This window comes from Colius striatus, chromosome 24 (genome assembly GCF_028858725.1).
Source record: "Colius striatus isolate bColStr4 chromosome 24, bColStr4.1.hap1, whole genome shotgun sequence".
Taxonomy (NCBI): Eukaryota; Metazoa; Chordata; class Aves; order Coliiformes; family Coliidae; genus Colius; species Colius striatus.
The window spans coordinates 6,440,923-6,459,248 of NC_084782.1; the positions used below are offsets into that span (position 1 = coordinate 6,440,923).

At 49.6% G+C, this 18,326-nt stretch overlaps 1 protein-coding gene across 1 annotated transcript; it reads left to right on the forward strand.

Moving 5' to 3' along the window:
• Positions 1-1,682: 1,682 nt before the first annotated feature.
• SELENON (selenoprotein N) lies at positions 1,683-18,261 on the forward strand. Its single transcript, XM_062014437.1, has 12 exons — positions 1,683-1,833; positions 5,470-5,587; positions 6,110-6,240; positions 6,731-6,943; positions 7,778-7,902; positions 8,690-8,827; positions 10,391-10,472; positions 11,420-11,608; positions 12,667-12,772; positions 13,608-13,720; positions 14,362-14,463; positions 15,518-18,261. The coding sequence occupies exons 1-12, from the start codon at positions 1,726-1,728 to the stop codon at positions 15,686-15,688; spliced, it is 1,596 nt and encodes a 531-aa protein (XP_061870421.1). The 5' UTR covers positions 1,683-1,725; the 3' UTR covers positions 15,689-18,261.
• The last annotated feature ends 65 nt before the right edge of the window (positions 18,262-18,326 follow it).

Consider the following 18,326-nt stretch of genomic DNA (forward strand, 5'->3'; position numbering starts at 1 on the left):
TCCTCCCTTGGCTGCGTAGATGTAACAGTGCTGATCTGAGTTACAAATAACTATGTGGGCATCTATGGCAAAGACAGGAACGGGGACCGAAGTCCTAGGAGAAGGCTGTGACTCCCCTCCACCACCAAAGCCTTGCTCCCGTACTGAAATTGGAAAATAAACATAACACACTGTAGCATTAAGAAGCAGACATTCCTTTATTGCAGCGCTGGGTGTACAGGGGATCACTCCACCTAACATGCACTCCATGAAGTGAAATAATGTTCCTTATGTACTGTACAGAGAAATAAATAAATGAACTAATTATCTTCTTTTGAACACAGTGGCCTTGCTGAAACTGCTTTGAAGTTGTTTTTCTGTTCAGTCCTACAACCTATAGCCAAAACACAATCAACTGCTGCCATCAGTCTCCCTTCTGTGGCCTCTTCCCATTCTATGATTCTATGATAGGTTCCCTCTCTCGATTTCTTCTCAGGCTGATTCCTAAGGCCTCAGGCTCCAGGTGTGTGCACAACAGATATGTGAGTACTAGCACTTTTAAACATTTTTAACTCTTTGCTTGCAATTTCAGCTCAAATCATGCTTATATATAAAACAAGTGAGGACAGGGATTTAGAGCTAGAAAAGAATGATAAATGTCAGTTCTAGTCCTACTTGCTGGTGTAAACTTTACACACTCCTGGCCTGCTCTACCCAGGATTACCAGCCTCGTCCTCCTTCATTGATGCAGCTGCCACTGTGCTCTTAATGGCTTGGTCATGCTCTCCTCATCTCCAACCAAAATGCTCTTTAAACCTAAAACAGAAATTATTAGGCAGGCTTAGGGAATGGCAAAAGCTTCAAAGGATTAAATGCTAACACTTCCTGCTACCCTCAGAGAGATCAAACATTCTGCGCTGTTAGCCCTGCAGCAGCAGAAAATGGTACTAAATCTTCTCTAGCAATCAGGGGATTTCAGTGGTGATGCCGGATTGCATGTAAGGAGGAACAGGAGACTGATTTATGAAGGAAGATTAAAGCGACTAAACATCTATCTCTTGGCCAAGCCACTGCTAAGGAGCAATGTGACAACCATGCAGAAGAACCTGAAGGGCACAATGAACATAGGGAGGGTGGATAAGTTTGGGGTGTCATAAAGGATCTAGAAATGACTCAAAATGTGGAGATCGTGATGTGCTGGCAGAAGGCCTGGTGAGGCTTGGTGATGGCCACAGACCAGCAGCATCACCCCATGCCATCCCTGCAAACCCCAGTGAAATCGCTGTTCGTGAAACCGACAAAATAGGAGGAAATAAAAAATAAAAACCTGGTTTTTTTTAAAAAAAAAATCGTTTTGGTGAGATTAAAACAAGTGGAGCAGGATACGACTCTTCTGGGGACAAAACTGCTGAGTCTCACTCTGGAAATTCCTGGAGTGGATGCATCACTCTCCCATTAATAATGAAAAGAAAAAAAAAACCCAAAAGCAATGGGATTGCTAAGGAGGAGGGTGACTGGCATCTTCGAAGGACACGCTCCAGCCCCCACAGCGAGTAAATTTACGGACAAAAAGTGCGTTTTTTGGCATGAAGGTCTCTTCGGGGCCTGGAGCCGGGAGACACGGGCCCCGAGCAGACGCGGTTCCCCGCCTGGCTCCGGCTCCCGCTCCGGCCCCTCCTCGCCGGGCGCTGCCCGCCTGACGCCTCCCCCGGCCATGGCGGCGGCGCGGCGCTGAAGGAGGCGGGAATGGCGGGCGGCGGCGCGGCCCCTCCGCGCCTGGCTTTGGCCCTGGCCGCTCTAGCAGCGCTGGTTGCCGTGAAGTACTACCGGGACGCCGAAGTAGGCCGTCAGCAGGTAACAGGAACGCAGAGAGGGGGCGGGGGGGTGGAGCGGCGGTCCTGAGGCCGCGCTGCCCCTCACTGAGGCGGGGAGAGAGGGAGGGAGGAAATGGCGGGCGCTGTGGGGATCATAAGGGGGGAAGGCGCCCGAGGGGACCGTGGGCGTTGAGGTGGCCACCGGGGGTGAGGTGGGCGGTGCTGGGCAGAGGGGACCACCACACATCGGTGGCCACTGGAGATGAGGTGGCAGTGGCCAGGTTGAGGTGACCAGGTGGCCACGATGGTTGAAGTAAATCCCCGGCTTTCGGTGGGTTGAGGTGGCTGCTACTGGGCTGAGGTTGACTACCAGGTATTGATGGCCACTGGAGATGAGGGGACCGCACGGCTTCGGTGGCCACTGGCATTTAGGTGGTCACTGCTGGGCTGAGGGGACCACCAGACATTAGTGGCCACTGGGGCTGAGGTGGCTGTGGCCAAGCTGAAGTAACCATCAGGCATTAGTGTCTCTGGGATTGAAGTGGCGGCAGGGGCTGAGATATCTGCCGCTGAGCTGAGGTGGCTGCTGCACATTGGTGGCTACTGGAACTGAGATGGCTGCAGGGGCTGGGCTAGCTGCCTCTGGCAGCAGAGGCTTCCACACATCAGTGGATACTGGTCTGAGGTGACTGCCACTGAGTTGGGGTGGCCATGGTGCATTGATGCCTGCCGTCTTGAAGTAGTTGTCAGGGTTGAGGTGGTCACCATTGGACTGTGGTGACCGTGAAGCTGCAGCAAGTCACTGCCAGTCTGTGGGGACAAACAGGTATCAACAGTTGTGGATGTGAGGTGGCCGCCAGGCTGAGGTGGCTGTTGAGCTGTAGTACTCACAGCATGCCAGTGTCTGTGGGGTTGAGGTGGCCACTACCAGGATGAGGTTTTGAAGAGCTGTGGTGGGCACCGGGCTTGAAGGCGACTGTCACCAGGTTGAAACAATCACAGAGCTGCAGTGGCCACCAGCCTTTGAGGCTAGCCGGAAGGTGGAGGGAAAGTGGGAGCACCAGGCCCTGCTCTTGGCACAGCACTTTGCTTCTCACCATGTGGCCTTTCCTTCCTGCTTGACTCCCAATAAAAAAGCCCTAAACCTCACATTTGTGGAGGTTTTTCCTGCTAGAAATGGACAGCTCGTGCCCAAACTGTGGAAGCAGCAAAAGATGGAGGATGTGAACTGAGAAACGAGAAGGGGTTTATAGGGCTTTTGTGTTGGGTTATTTGGTTTTTGGGTTTTTTTTACATTGGGCTGATGGACACTGGTTTTGATCGCAGTCTGGATAACGGCAGCGGCTGCTGCGTGCTCCCGGAGAGAGCGTGCCCTCAGTGAGGATTCTCCTGCCCTGGTTGGCTGCTTTGTTGCGGCCTCAGACATCTGAAAAGGCTTGTGGAAAAGCTCAGACTTCTTTATGTTGCTGTCTCTGTAGTAAAAAGGAAAGTGTCTTGTCACTGGCCACCACAGAAAAAAAGACTGTTCTCATGCTCTCAACACCTGCCCTTCAGGTATTTATAAGCATTGGTAAGGGCTCCTGTCAGCCTTTTCCAGGCTCAACAGCCCCAGGTCCTGCAGCCTTTACACAGATGTTCCAGTCCCATCAGCATATCTATAGCTCTGCTCTGGGCTGTCTCTAGCAGTTCCCTGTCTCTTTTGGACTGAGAGGTGCTCTCAGTATCTATCTGTCAACTGATTTTTTAATGCAAACATTTGACAACTGGTACCTGGGTTCCTCTCTTCACATTCAGCTGTCAGATGCAGTCAGCAATACTCTTCCGTGTGTGTGTGGGATCTTCCTGCCTTCCAGCTCTGCTGAATACGTGATCATGACTTTTTTCTTAATACTACAGCAGCAGGCAGTCTAACCAACTAAAAATTTTGTCACTCATTTGCCTCCCATCCCTTGAGGTCCATATCTGTGAAGTGCAAAAAGAAGGTCTAAAAGATTCATCAGCAGGGAATTACTGATGTACTGTGGAGAGGACCAGGAAATGGTCTGTCTCTTCAGAGCTCAGCATGCATCCCGGACAGCCTCCTCTGCAGAGGAGGAAGCCATTGTGTGCTGCCTCACGCTCTCCTGCGCCATGAGCCGTCTCCCAGACAGTGAGAAATCGCACGCGCCCTTCCGAGGTTAAAGTGTTACGTGCCAGGCACAGCCAAGGTCTGTAACGAGAGGGGTACTGAGGCTTGGCCCAGGACCTCATGAGTCGCTCCTGGCACCTGGCTGTCGGGGAACAAGGCAATTGCTTGGGAAAATGTTATCTATTCACAGGGCCAAGGATGTGCATCCCCCCCATTAATTTGAGGAGCAAAGGCCTAGTTTTGGCTCCAGGAACGTGTTCAGTCTGGAATGGATTGTTCCTGTGCACAGATAACCTTCTTTATTTTTTTTCCTGTGCGCTCCTCTCGTCTCTCCACAGCCATGTCTGCATTCAGATCTCTGGTTTGTATTCCTGGGTCTTTATTTCTGTCTGTCTCAGTCCTGAAACTGTCCTGGAAGACTCTTAAGTGCTCTTGTTGCTGCAGCAAAGCCTTCCAGGCTGCGTTAGTGCTGCTTCAGGCTGGCAGGCAACAGATGGAAAATAAACTAGTTCAGGAGCTCTGGGGATGGTAATGATGCTGCAGGCAATAGAGAATAAACACAGATAAACAGCAGAATACAGAGTTTTTATCCTTGCAGCTTTAGGCTTTTATAGGAGCGACAGGGGAAGCTGCCCCCAGTGATGGGTCACAGGGGATGCACTGCAGGCTGGCTGGCAGTGATGGTGCCATCTCTGACCTGCTAGATGTCTCTGTCTCCCACCAACATGGAGCTCTCTTGACCTGCCTGCAAGTTGTTCCTTTCTCTTCAGAGCTGAGTACTGTAGAATGGAAATAACAGAAGTATCTAGAGCTTTTCTGAGGCTATTCCAAGGGAGATGTTGCTTTTCAGGGGTGTTTTCTGTGGAACTAGATGGTCTCCAGGTGGGCTTTGCAGAGGGAGAAATTGAGGCACGGGATGGCTGGGATCTTGCAGCAATTCCTGGAGAAGACCACGGGATCTATGGCTCCCCAATCAATGTTCAGCCAAATGAGCTCCTTGTGGAGCAAGGGGCTGAAATGCTCTGTCCAGTCCCAAGGCTGGAGGCTACAGCGGGGCAGTTGTGTACAGTAGTGCTGGCAGTGCTCTCAGCCCAGGTGTCAGGTAAGTTGCATTCTGCGCAGTTACAGGGGCTCAATTTATTTCCTTTGTGTTTTTGTAATGTTCATACTCATGGATTTGACTGCTTTTGTTCCACTGTGCACTAGTTAATTACAGAAACCACAATCTCAAGGTGTTCCAGGTATCTGCAGATTTAGGACTATCTGGAAAAAGTTAGAAATTTTTCTGATTAAGGACTTTGAGGCCCACTCTGAGCAAATGATTCAGTTTGAATTACTCAGACAGATGTAGTTTTAGTATGCTCACACCAGTAGTTCATAGACACCGATCCCTATTGTAAATAGCACAAAATCCTGCCAAGGGGCATTAATCTTTCAATTTGATGGCTGTGTTTGTATGCTGCAAAGAATGCAAATTAACTCATAAGCTGGGAGGGGCTGGAGTGAATTTCTGCAAGAGGTTGGAATTAAACCTTTTTCCCCAACCAGGAGCTGGCACTGAAGTCTTTGGGAAGCGAGGGGCTGTTTCTCTTTTCTTCTCTGGACACAAACAAGGATCTGTACCTCAGTCCAGAAGAGTTCAAGCCAATAGCTGAGAAGCTGACAGGTTGGTATCTACCTTGCAGAGCTCTCCCTGCACAAACCAAGCAAAAGCCAAAGATAACTGCTCAGCAGTTTTTATTCTGGGTGCTGGTTTGTGTCTTATTTACATGAAAAGAGGCTGCTAAGTTTTACAATTGCCTATGGCAATTGTCTCTTGGTGGTGCCAAGCAGGAGGAAGTGTGGTGATGATAATGTGCAGCAGAGCTCACCTGCAGTTGAAATAACAACAGCTGTTTGCTTGTGCTGCAATGAATTGGCTACAGCATGTGTCCTGATCCCTCCGAGGTGAGCTAAGACTGCTTAGTGAGCTGTGGGGTTTAGGGAGTTGTCTAGTTCCCCTTTAGCTCACGCAGCTGAAGCTGGTCTCTGGGGTGGATCCGACTTCTGCTGCTGTGTACAGTGTACGGACAGCTGGGAAGCTTCAAGTGCCCCTTGGTTTATCCAGGGTAAATGTGTAATCACTTCACAATTGCTTAAAAGGGGAGGGAGGGGAAACAGCTGCTTGAATTCCTGTCCCTTTGTCTAGGAGTTGCTCCCATCTCAGAATTTGAAGAGGAGGACACACTCGATCCAAGTGGGGAGACACTGTCCCTTGTGGCTAAATTCCAGCCTTTGGTCATGGAAACGATGACGAAGAGCAAAGACGGTTTCTTGGGAGTAGGTATCATGCAGGATGTGTATAGCCAGAAATTCTGGTGTAATAAATACATCCAGTGGGCTGGTAACATCACCAGAATAAGTGTTGGTGCATAGGAAGGAGGAGACGGTCTTGCACAAGCCCATGGGATTTGCTTTGATGAGGAAGCTCACTGCTTTCTGCAGTGTTTCATTGTTTTCAGTGCACTCAGCAGCTCAGTGCCCCAGTTAATATGCCTTCCCAGGAAGCCTGAAGCAGGCATTGGGGATGGCTCTCCTGGAGCTAAGACCAAAAGCAATGGGGCTATGTGGTGTGTTCCTCTCTCTCCCATTTCCCATTAGCCACAAAATTAAAAGTTGAGAGAACGGTTTGGTGGTGTTTGAGGTAGCAGGAAGAATTTAAAATGTGTTGATTTTCTTTCCCCTCCTTCCCCAAAGCCTGATTAAATCCACCAGCATTACTGCTCATTTGAAGAGTCTGGTCTGGTTTCTGATAGTGTCTTGTTTGCAGATTTCTCACGTTGCTCTGTCTGGGCTGAGGAATTGGACTGCCCCAGCAGCCCCTGTGAGTGTGTTGCTTGCCAGACAGTTTAAAGCCTTTCTTCCTCCAAAGAATAAAGTGGATCTTGGAGATCCATGGTGGATAATTCCTAGTGAATTGAACATCTTCACTGGGTATCTTTCCAACAACAGATTTTACCCTCCGCCTCCCAAGGGCAAAGAGGTGAGATGTGAAACTTAATTTCTATATACCTATGAGAGAGTTTGTGTAAATGTTCTGCCTTACAGCCCAGGTGAATCGCAGGAGTTCCTAGACTACATTATGTCTCCTTGGACTTTCTGAGGGAGCAAAAGGCTGCAGTGTATAGCCAGGAGCACTATCCCCTAATCTGGAGATAAAACTGAGTGGCAAAAGCTCTGGGTGTCTGTCATGGCCAGATGAGCTGAGTTACTCAAGATGACTTGAGTAACTTCACCTTGCTTCCTTAAGTGTTTAACTGTTTAGGCTGATCTTTCCCAGATGGGGGTAGAGTGTTCTTCAGAAAGCAATTGTATGAAGTGGTCATGGCTCGTGGAACAATTGCCAGGTGCCACCCCAGATGTGAGCGTTTCATTGACAAGCTGAACACTGTGTGCTCATATTTTGTAAAGCCAGGCGTGTATATCAGTGTCCCACAGGGTGCCTGGGTAGGTGTTAGTGATCATGTAGTTGATATACCTTTGCAGCCTGGTGTGTTTATTGATTGCATACCCACTCTTTCAAAGTCTTAAGTAGTATTGATGGAGGCAGTCTCATTTATCAGTTTACTGTAGTCAGACATTCCACCATCAAGGATGATGGAAACTTGCAAACAATGGGAATAGCACAAAAAGCATGGAAGATGTATTTATTTTTAAAAGAAGCCTCTTGTTTTACCTCCTTTTTTGTGATGAAATAGGTCTCTAACCTAATTTTTAAGTCACAGCAGTTCTTTTGCCTTCCTGATCTGGTAGGGAGTTACTCTAGAGCTGCAATTGACCTTCAATGGAACTGTTCTCATTTTTGCTCCTTCCCTAGATCATAATCCACAGGCTTTTGAGCATGTTCCACCCACGCCCCTTTGTCAAGACCCGCTTTGCTCCCCAAGGAGCTGTAGCCTGCATCCAAGCCATTAGCACCTTCTACTACACCGTAGCCTTCAGGTAAGGCTCCAGGTGTGGGTCTTAGCAGAGGGCATGGGGGCACTTCTGAATTTGTTCCATATCTCAGGAGAGAGGAGAACGCTGCTTTGACCCTGTGGCAGAGCATGCACGTGTCATTGCATGTGCAATCTGCTCCAGAGCAAGACTAGATGTGTCCTGGCTGGGAGGGAGAAGCAGTTGGGAGGAAGAGGGTGGTTCACAGCAGGCCGTTGCCCACATGTGATGCATTGCTGATGCCTGAAGAGGGCACCCGTGCTCTTAGTGTCACTGGGACTGTTGCCCAGACACAGGACAGCAGCCGTTCTCCTTCACCCCTGGTTTGGAGCTATCCCTGGCTGAAAGCAAAGAGTCTGAATAGCAAGAAATTGGTTAGATTTTGGTTTAATCATGGAGTGGAGAGCCTTTTCAAGGGGGAATGTGGGGAATTGTTTTACTGGGAGTGTGACAGGCAGCTTTTATTTACCTAATCAAGCTGAAGAAGGCTGGCTGAGTGTGTCTTTGTCTGTTCCTGTGTTTCAAGGAATGATAGTGTAGTTCATTCTTCCTGGAGGGATCATTACTGCCCAATTCCAAAAGGCATCGATGTTGGAGATGATCCTGACCCAGGGGCTCTGCTCCAGTCTTTTACCTTCTTCCTTTTGTGACATGAAAAGCTTTTTGAACTGAACCTCTGCCCTAGTTTAGCTTCATCTAGTGCCTGAAGATAGCTTCTCCCTACTGTCATCTGTAATTCCTGATCTGTTCTCTTCTCCTGGCACTGCAGCTGATGGCTCCTTTCTCGTTTCAGAATCCACGCTGAGTTCCAGCTGAACGAACCACCAGACTTCCCCTTCTGGTTTTCCCCAGGCCAGTTCACAGGTCACATCATCCTCTCCAAGGATTCTTCCCATGTCCGAGAGTTTAAGCTCTTTGTCCCTAACAAGAGGTACAGTTGTTTCTCTCTCTTCCTGGGCTCTAAACAGACATGAGGATTGTTGTAAATGAAGCCCAGTGAAGCCCAAGGCCTCTGGAATCCTGTCCTACGCAGGACTGGGGACTGGAGCAAGGACAGGCTGGTTGGCTCTTTCTGTACAAAGATAGGAGTGACAGCCCTGTCTCTTGCCATGTGTGTTCCCCACACATCCTTCTCTGCCAGCAGTCGTCATGGTCATCATGTCCTTAATTCTCTAGATGCAGTTGCTCCCTAAACTGGTTCTGGTGCAATTTTTCAGGAATAGCTCTGTTTATCACCGGGTCTGGGGAACATCAGGTTTGGAAGAGGCAGGGAAGGACAAGGACAGAGAAAGAACAGGGGAGAAGCAGGGCAGAGGTTGCTGGGGACATGGAACGTGACAGTAGTTGTTCTTGCACAACCTGGCTGCAACTGTCACGTGCTTCAACTGAGCGTCCAGGCCTGAGCTGTCCTGTGCCAAACCACTTCAGAGAGAGGTACCCACAAGCACATGGAAAGGCAGATAGGGACTGAGAATTTAAGTTGTCCTGGTATCATCCCAGAGATAGGCAGCAGCCTCTTTGTTAATAGCACTGTTCTCCTCGACTGTCCCAGCAGTCGCTGGCCGTGGCATATCAGACTCACATGTCAGATACATGTTGCAAGCTGCAGAGGGCTCCTTGAGTATCTATGATGGATGAGCTCATGCTTTCCAGCGAAGCCCCTAGAAAATCTGAGTGAATTGAGCTCTGCACTTGTCTGTAAAACTGGCAAATTCATCTGTGCCAGTCGCTGGGATCCCTGACCCATTTCAAGGTCCAATTCACTCACCAGTAGCTGTCCCCTGGTACTTTAAGGGTGGGTGAGAGATGGGCAGGGTGTGAGGAGCAGCCCCTAGCAATGCCAGTGCCTGGCTTAAAGCACTGACATTCAGCAAAGCCTGATGCTCCTGCTTCAACATAGTTTTTGCTCAGTGTTCCACAGGTTAAGGGTTTCCATGCATAGCTTCACATTAGCTCAGACCTGCTGTCTGGCAAGCAGCTGGAAACATTTCAGAGGAAAGAAGCTTCAAATCTCTTTGCCCATGACGGCTGGAGTGAAAATTCTATTATAACATTACCCTGGCGACTCAGGGCTGTGGCTCTGTCAGCACATTTGTTACAGCAAGCACGCACTTACGACTCTGCCAGCAACAACTTACAAAAGCCTTTCACTTCCAAAAAAACCCACTTTTAAAAGTTCAAAAGGATCAGAACGTGCAAGTTAAGTGCTGGGAATGAAGGGGGAACAAAGACACCTCTCTCTTCTGTACTATTACCATACTGAGGTGTGAGTGCGTTTACCCAGAGTGCTGAGCAGGTGCCTGGGACCTGAGCCAACAGGGATCTAGTGTTGCTAGTCTTCTGCAGATGATATGGTGATCTCCAAGGAGCCAGAGGCTCTGAGCTTCAGTGCTGACCCTGACAGAGGAGCACTGGATGTTCTGTATTTGTTTGGGGTTTCCCGTACACAGTTTTAGCCTTGGGTGACTCTGAACACACTGCATTCACTTTGCAGGTCTCTGAACGTTGATATGGAGTGGCTGTATGGGGCGAGTGAAAGCAGCAACATGGAAGTGGACATCGGTTACCTGCCACAGGTCTGTAGCTAGCATGCAGCCCCTCAGCAGGGATTTATGCTGCCGTGGCCCTGAGCTGTATAACGTCAGCTATCCCTGTTCTTTAGAGCTTTTGCTTGAATATTTCAACATAACAATATTATCTCTGTTTATCTGTCCTCTGCAGCAATATGGCTCCCTATTGCTAGTTCCTGTGATAATAGATTTTTTTCCCTCTGTGTAAGTTGAATCCTAAGCTCCTGGAGCCATATGATTTTTTTTCCCGTTTTTTAAAACAAAAAGGGGGAGAGATTTGGAGCTCAACCCAAGCCCTGAGCCCAGAGAGGTGTAGGAACATTTGTTCTGAATTTGGAAACAACTGTATGACATTATTCCTCTGTTTTGTGGTAATCCCAACTTTTGGGCCAGGAAACATAAGTCTAGATTTCAGATGCTTCAACTTAACAGTCTCATTTTCCCCTAGACTAGATCCACGTTTCTTTTTAATTGCCAAAAGTCAGGAAAGCAGACTTACAAAGTAATTTCAGATTTACCAGAACCCTGAAGTACAGGGAAGCCCCTGAACAGCTTTCGCTGTTGCTCCCTCTTGTGGCCAGCCACACACTGTGTAACGGCTGTGCTGGTGACAAGAGCAAGAGCTTCAAACTAGCCCTGCATGTCCCAGTGATTTAAAAGATCTGGGGTCCCACACTCAGAAGTCTCTACTGGAAAGGCAGGAATATGGAGTGAACAGGTCTCATGTGTTTTCAATCTAGTGAGCACAGTCAGACAATAGCAGAAGGAAATGAAGTTGATTTCCTGCTATTCCCCAATAATGTTGGTAAAGTGCAGCTCCAGGAGACAATTGATCAAGATCTATCTTCATTAGAAGCCACACAGTCTTATTTTGCATCTTTATGCTGTGCTGGAGTACAGAAAAACCCAGAGTGGGATGTCTGCAATGTCCAACTCAGCCTGTTCTCCTGCAGATGGAGCTGGAATCAACAGGGCCTTCAGTCCCCTCTGTGATCCATGATGAGAATGGAAATGTGATTGACAGCAGGGATCCCTCAGGGGAGCCCATTCAGTTTGTGTTTGAAGAGATAACCTGGCAGCGGGAAATCCCCTGGGAAGAGGCTGCCCAGAAGCTGGAAGTGGCCATGTATCCATTTAAGAAGGTGAGGAAGGGGCTGGGCTCTTCCTTGGCACATTTATTCTGAGCAGGTCATCTTCACTGAGATGTCCAGTCATCTCAAGAACCACCAGAAAGCAGAGGCCACAAACCTGATCAGCAGCATTCAGAGCAGTGTGAGGGTCTCCCAGGCACCACGCGTGTTGCTTGATGGACTTCCAGTTTCCGGATGAGGGAGTACAGTGTCTCTGAAAGGCCATTTAGGGTCACACAGCAGCACAGGCAGGAGCAAAGCCGAGATGTCATGTGTCCCAGGCTTGTATTGTAAACGGAGGCTCATCCTTCCTGCCGCTTATCAGTAGCTGCCGCTGCGATTTCTGAGTGAAGCAGGTAATCGCGCTGCTTACAAATGGTTTTCCTCTGGCGTTACTTTTGCAACATTCAGCTACCTTTGGACCAAGCTTTCCTTATCAGCAGAAAACACACAATCCACCAGTGCCTCTGTGCCCTCAGTGGGACACAAATTTATAGCTTTGGGTGACCCAAACTATTTAACATGCCAGTAGCCTGTGGAGCAGATGGCTACTGCCTGTCACTGCTTCCTTGGCTGAAAGGACGTGTTTCAATAGCTGCCTTCTTGTGCCTGAGCTGGCATATGTCCCTTTGAGCTGCCAGGATGTTAATAATAAAGTTCCCTTCATTTGAATGATTGGAACAATCTCTGTGCAGGGTCTCTCACAGCCAGTTTTTAGGCTGCTTAAATAAGATTTTGTAATAAATATCTCAAGGCCAGATTTCCCAGGCTGCTGAAGTGTGTTTGCAGACAACCTGCCCACAGTTGTGCAGATGCTCTCTGCAGGATGTGAAGATGGGGCTCTGCAAGTGCTGGTGACAGCCCATGCACTTGAGCTTGCTACAGTCTCATCGGGAGATGTTCCCGAGGAGAACACCACTGTTGTCATTTGCTTTAATCTACAGAATCTACTGCAGATTAAACTCTTTGTACGTCAGCTGTGGGATGTGGCAGGTCTGATTCCTTGAGACCCTGCTTGTATTTGAGACGGGCTGTCCTGTGTCTTTCTCAAGCTGTCTCTCTGCCTCCAGGTCTCCTATCTTCCCTTCACAGAAGCTTTTGAGAGAGCAAAAGCAGAAAAGAAGCTTGTGCACTCAATCCTGTTGTGGGGTGCCCTGGATGACCAGTCTTGCTGAGGTGAGAATATTCCCAGCACGGCTGGAGGAATGATGTGCCTTGTTGAGGGTGTGAGGGGGTTAGGGAGCTAGTCAGAGGCCAGCAGTAAATACTTTGTTGCTTGCTTTGGCCCTAAAGATGCTGACAAAAAGGGAGCTGGAAGTGGAGAATTACCAGTTAGAGCTTAGGTCCTCAATGGCAGGAACAGATCCATTTGAGACAAGCTATAGACCAACTTGCTGATTCGAGTACTTTTGTCGAAGTAGGGGCATGGGTATAGTTTTCTGCTTTCTCTTCTCAGTCTGCATGAGTAGAGGCAGCATCTGCAAGACACCTGCACAGGAGAAGTCAGAGCAAGATGTGAACTTGGAGTTGTCCTGATATGTAGCTATTCGGCCTACCCATGCCTGAGAACTTGCACACCACTTTAGATGGGAGTGAGGGGTGGGAGAGGGGCAGATACCTTTGGTCCTGTCTGTCCTTAAAATCTCTCCAGCATGTGTAGGCTCTGCTTGGCATGAAGAGCAGGAGACACTCGGGGTGGATCCCCAGGGCCTGATTCTTTCCCAAATGCACCAAACCTGACAGCCTCCATGGCAAGCTTGTCTTGATCCTTCTGTTGCCTCACAAGGGGCTGAGATCTGCTCTGCTGAGTCTTCCCTGCCAGCGGCACATATTGGAAATAGTAACTGTGGAAAATTGCCAACAAAGCAGAAAAAACCAGTGGGCCGGATGGGGGGAGTGTGGGACTGCTGCTGCAGCAACCAGAGCAGTAGCATTACGGTGGCACCACATGGCTCAGGAAAACTCAACTCAGGAAACAGCAAACCACTGTCTGCCCCTCTTCCCATGCCAGGTTCAGGGCGAACTCTCCGGGAGACCGTCCTGGAAAGTTCGCCCATCCTTGCGCTGCTGAACGAGAGCTTCGTTAGCAGCTGGTCTCTAGTGAAGGAGCTGGAGGAGCTGCAGGTGAGTGTCACAACGTTCGATGCTGGTGAAGGCAGATGGTGCTTGGCTTGGGGGGGCAGCAGGACAGGGGGGTTCGCGCTTCTGCCAGTTGGGGATTTTGGTTCCAAGCTCTGTGTGTCATGGTGATTGCAGGGGCGCAGCAGGCACCAGATGGAGGCAGACTGGGAAAATGGCACCATGACCCCCTTCACTCCATTGTGGTGCCAGTATTAAAAGCTAAACCAGACACTTCACTGGGAGGTGGCCCTGCCCAAGGCCATTTGTGTCATCCATAAACTGACTTCTCTGTAACCCAGGGAGCAGCCAAACACTGTCTGAACCCTGGATCTCCTGATTGCACCTTTGCCCATTTAGGAGCATGTCTCTGAGCCTGTGCTGTCAACTGGGGTGAGTCACAGAGCTGGAGACTCTGCGAAAAGCTGGGATCACACTGTTGGTGTGCTATGGAACTGCCAGTAGTGGGGTGATGATGGGGAGAAAATCTACAGCTGAAATGTGAGAGAGTGACTGAAAGGGAATAGTAAAGCAGATTGAGAGAATGGAAGCAATTACCGGCACACTGCACAGCAGCTGTTTGGTTCTGCCCTTCCTCCTGCACCATTCTGTGGTGGCCAATCATTTTTTTGGGGGTCTCCTTGCAGACCAACAGAGAGAATGAGTTCTACAGCAAGCTGGCTGACCTGCACCTGGAGAAATACAACTTCCCCGTGGAGATGATCATCTGCCTCCCCAATGGCACGGTGGTATGTTTTTTATCCCTTCAGCTTGGCCCTTAGAGACAGTAATTCTATCAAAAAAGCTGAAACAAAGATCTTTTTATTCAGAAACAACAGTAGCAGCTCTTGAGTGGGGGCAGGAGGACAAAACAATCAGACTTGGACCAAAAGTCTGCTTGTGATTCTTCATTGTCTCTGGCTGGAGTCAGTGACCTCTGGGAAGCCATTGTAGCTTGTTTCCTGAATCTATTGTCCTTTGTGCTCATGGTTTGGAGAAAATCTCTCCTTATCAGCACCTTCTAGCACATTTATATCTTTCTCTTGATTCCTTCAAGTTTGTCACAGCAGATCAGTCGTTAGCAAGTCTACACACTCTAGCTCTGCTGTTTCCCCACCAGCCTCCCTGCCTTGAACAATGACAGCAGTTCCTGACACCCCACAGTGCGGTGCTTTGCTGTGTGCTAGGGGCCAGGCTGTCTGCAGGCGAAGATCCTGCTGGGGCTAATCCGATTCTGCTCCATGCTTGCCAGATATTAGCGAGTGACATGTGCAGTGACTCCTTGCGGTCTCTTCAGTGGCTCCCCTCCAGGTAAGGCAGTGGGCTGGAGGGTAGCTTCAGCTCAGCCTGTCAGCAAAGCTGTCCCACTTTGCCACCTCCATGGGGAATCAAGGCACAGAGGCATTTGAAGCTTAAGTGCTGGTTTTACAGCTGTACGGGGTGATGAGAGCACCACCCTGGCAGCCAGCATGGTTGGGCTGCTGTCTCCCCAGCCCTTGCTCAGAGAGAGGTTTTACACCTGTGTGATTCTTCCCAAATCACCTTCATCTTAAACTGAGAGGTCATCACTCTCCGGAGAAGGAACAGACTGTTACCTTTCACATATCTTTCTCGGACTGTAAGATGCAAACCTGAATCCTGGATGTTGAATTAGCATTTGCAAAGTATTAGTGATTCTTTAAGAGTTGTTATGGTCTTGTCACTTGTGTCCTGGCTAGAGGCCAAGGCAGTGGCTGGGGAATTGTCTCCCGGGAATTGTTCTGGCCCTTAAAGTCTCCTTGCCTTGTCTGTTTTCTTTCCCAGATTCACCATATCAATGCCAACTACTTCCTGGACATTACTTCTATGAAGCCTGAAGATGTTGAAAGTAGCATCTTTAGTTTCTCAACTAATTTTGAAGACCCTTCAACTGCAACTTACCTCCAGTTCCTGAAGGAAGGACTGCAAAGAGCAAAACCATTCCTGCAGACCTAAAAAAACAAAGGCACTTGAATGCCCCACAGAGATGGCCAAAGACTTCAGAAATCTATTTTGATTACAGCAATTCTTCCTTACCTTCATGCTAGACGTTGATGCAGCCAGTCCCAGACTGGGGTTTGAGGCTAAGTTTAAAGTGATACCAGTTTATATAACCTGCCCTTTGAGTTCAGGCAGTTTTTTACAGGAGTGAAAATACTTGAATCCATGAACATTCTTGGTGCATACACCCTCATGTTTTTCCAGCTCCTCTTCAGACAGTGGTGAAACTCATGTCACAGCTCTACCAGGCATCACCCAGAAACCCCTGATCTCACGGACTGGACTGTGTCGAACCATGGAGAACAGCTGCTTTGTTACGACTGAACACTTGGTGAGCGCCTGGGCCCTGGGGGCAAAGGTGCACAGTCCAGGGCAGGTGGGAAGCTCCCTCCTGGTAGCCAGTGTCCAACTCTGCTCATCACCAGCAGCAGCTCTGAGCTCTCAGCTGCCCTGTGGATGGCATTTATTGACAGCAGTGGCCTAACGGGACTGTAGCTGCTCAGGGGTAGACATGGACGTAGGAGGTTCACCCTGAGCCGAGTGGCCTCTTCCCAGCACCCTGTGTGATGTGGTGGGAGAGATGTCTCATGCAGGTTCTTTGCATCTGAAATCAAGAACAGAGACCAGGGCATTAGAGGTCTGGTGCAGCTCAGAGATGTCAGGTGAGGCTTTACTCGGGGGAATTAGGGTCTGGAGCCCCTGTTAGCTCCAGCAGTGCAGTACATGCATGGGACACAGGATACAGGACATGGTAGTGGGCAATGCTCCTACCCCATCCAGCCCAGGGCCACTTCCAGCCTCGGGCTCTGAGAGTTTTATTATCCCAGAGTCTCCCTTTTTGCCTACAAGTCAAACTGAACGTTGAACCGTGATGAAGATCACAGGAGGTTCAGTGTTGCCCTGAGATCACTGGTTGAGAACTGAGCAGTTCTAAAAGCCAGCAGTAGTAAAGAAATTTTCAGGACACTTTTCCAAAGAAATGGACGGGATTCAGCTGTGCCTCCCCAATAACCTGCTTGGACAGAACACCCTTGTCCTTTACGTGTAACTGCCCTGAGCAGTCACTCCTGCTGTGTGAGTGTAAATTGGAGAAGGAAAGGTTAAGTGAAACAGGTTTTAAAGCATATTCTTGTAGAAGGGTGAGGAGGCAAAGCATCTTCAGTAGATGGCTGCAAGCAGCCCAGGCTGTTGATGTTTTTTCTGCTGTCTGAAGCACAAATTTTTTGGACCAAATCAGATGGGGTGAAAAGCCTTATTTTGGGTTTGTTTGGGTTGTTTGGTTTGGGTTTTTTTTGAAGGGTTGTTGTCATGCCTGGACTCCAGGGTGTGGGAGGAGCCCTGAAGGTGGTGATTACCCTGTTCCCACACTGCCCTGGCTCTCCTGTCTGTATGTGTGGCTTAGACGGACCTCTGGTCTGATCCACTTCACTAATTGCTCTAGTGAGGTTACCCCAGGATGTTTCTCAGTATTGGCTTTCTAACTATGCATTAGCTTTGCACTTTTCTCACACTCCAAGGGGCCTGCAGTAACACAGGTGTGGATTTGGCAGCAGTTCCAGCTGCAAAAAAGTGCCAAAGCCTCCAGGCAGCGTTCGAGACCAAGCTCCTGTCGCAGCAGTGGTCTCAGGTCTCATTCCTTCGGGGGACTTAGGCCTCAGACAAGAGCGGCAGAGGAGACCGAGTCCCTCCTTTCCCCCAGCTCCTTGGGAGCACAGCTGTAGTGTAGATTTGCCCTTCTGGGTTTCATGTGAGGTATTTTTGCTGCACTTTTCCTGAGCCGCTCAGCCAGGGGCCTCAGACTCTGAAGCCATGTCTGTCAGCTGTGTTTAGGTGGAGAGCCCATTCCGTATGCTTCCCTTCCCACCAGTTTCGCAGCAGAAGGGGACAGAGAAGGCAGTGGCTAAGCAGGCAGGAAGCGCTTTTGGCCCTGCTGAGGTGGGGAGTTGCAAGGGACAACATCAGTTGTTTGATCCTGCAATAGTACCGGGATTGTTTGCTGTCTCTTGCAGGCCTGCCCAGAGCCACGCGTGAGCACACTTGGGGTGAAGGGGGTCAGTGATGGGTGGCAGGAGGAGCACAAACAGCTGCCTCCAGGCTGGAGCAGTCAGGGGGATCTGGAGGGGATGGGGGGCATTCAACTGTGCCTCCCTGATAACCTGTTAACTGCAAAGCTGCCCAACTGATGTGTCACTGACAGCCTGGCTGCTGCAGTGGGTGTCTGTGGACAGCAGATGTTGCCTGTGGCTTTTATTAATACGTGCCAAGCTTTTTGTCTCCTCTTTGTAAACTTGCTAAGGGGTTTGGGGGATTTTTGTATAGGTTTAGGATACTTCGGGGGGGAGGAGGTGCTGTTTTTTCCCCCTCTCCTGTGCTTTGTGACGCGCTGGTCTAAAACTCGCAGCGGGCCAGAGCCGATGTTTGTCAGGAGGGGGCCGGGGAGAAGCAGCCCCGCGCGATTCGGTGCCGGTTGACGTGACGGGCCCCAGGGCCTCGGCTGTAGCTGCACTTGTTAAAGCCATCCCACCACCCTTGGCCTCCTGCAGTCCTTGTCTCCGCCGGGCCGCGGGGGGCGGCCGGGCCGGGCTCAGGGAGC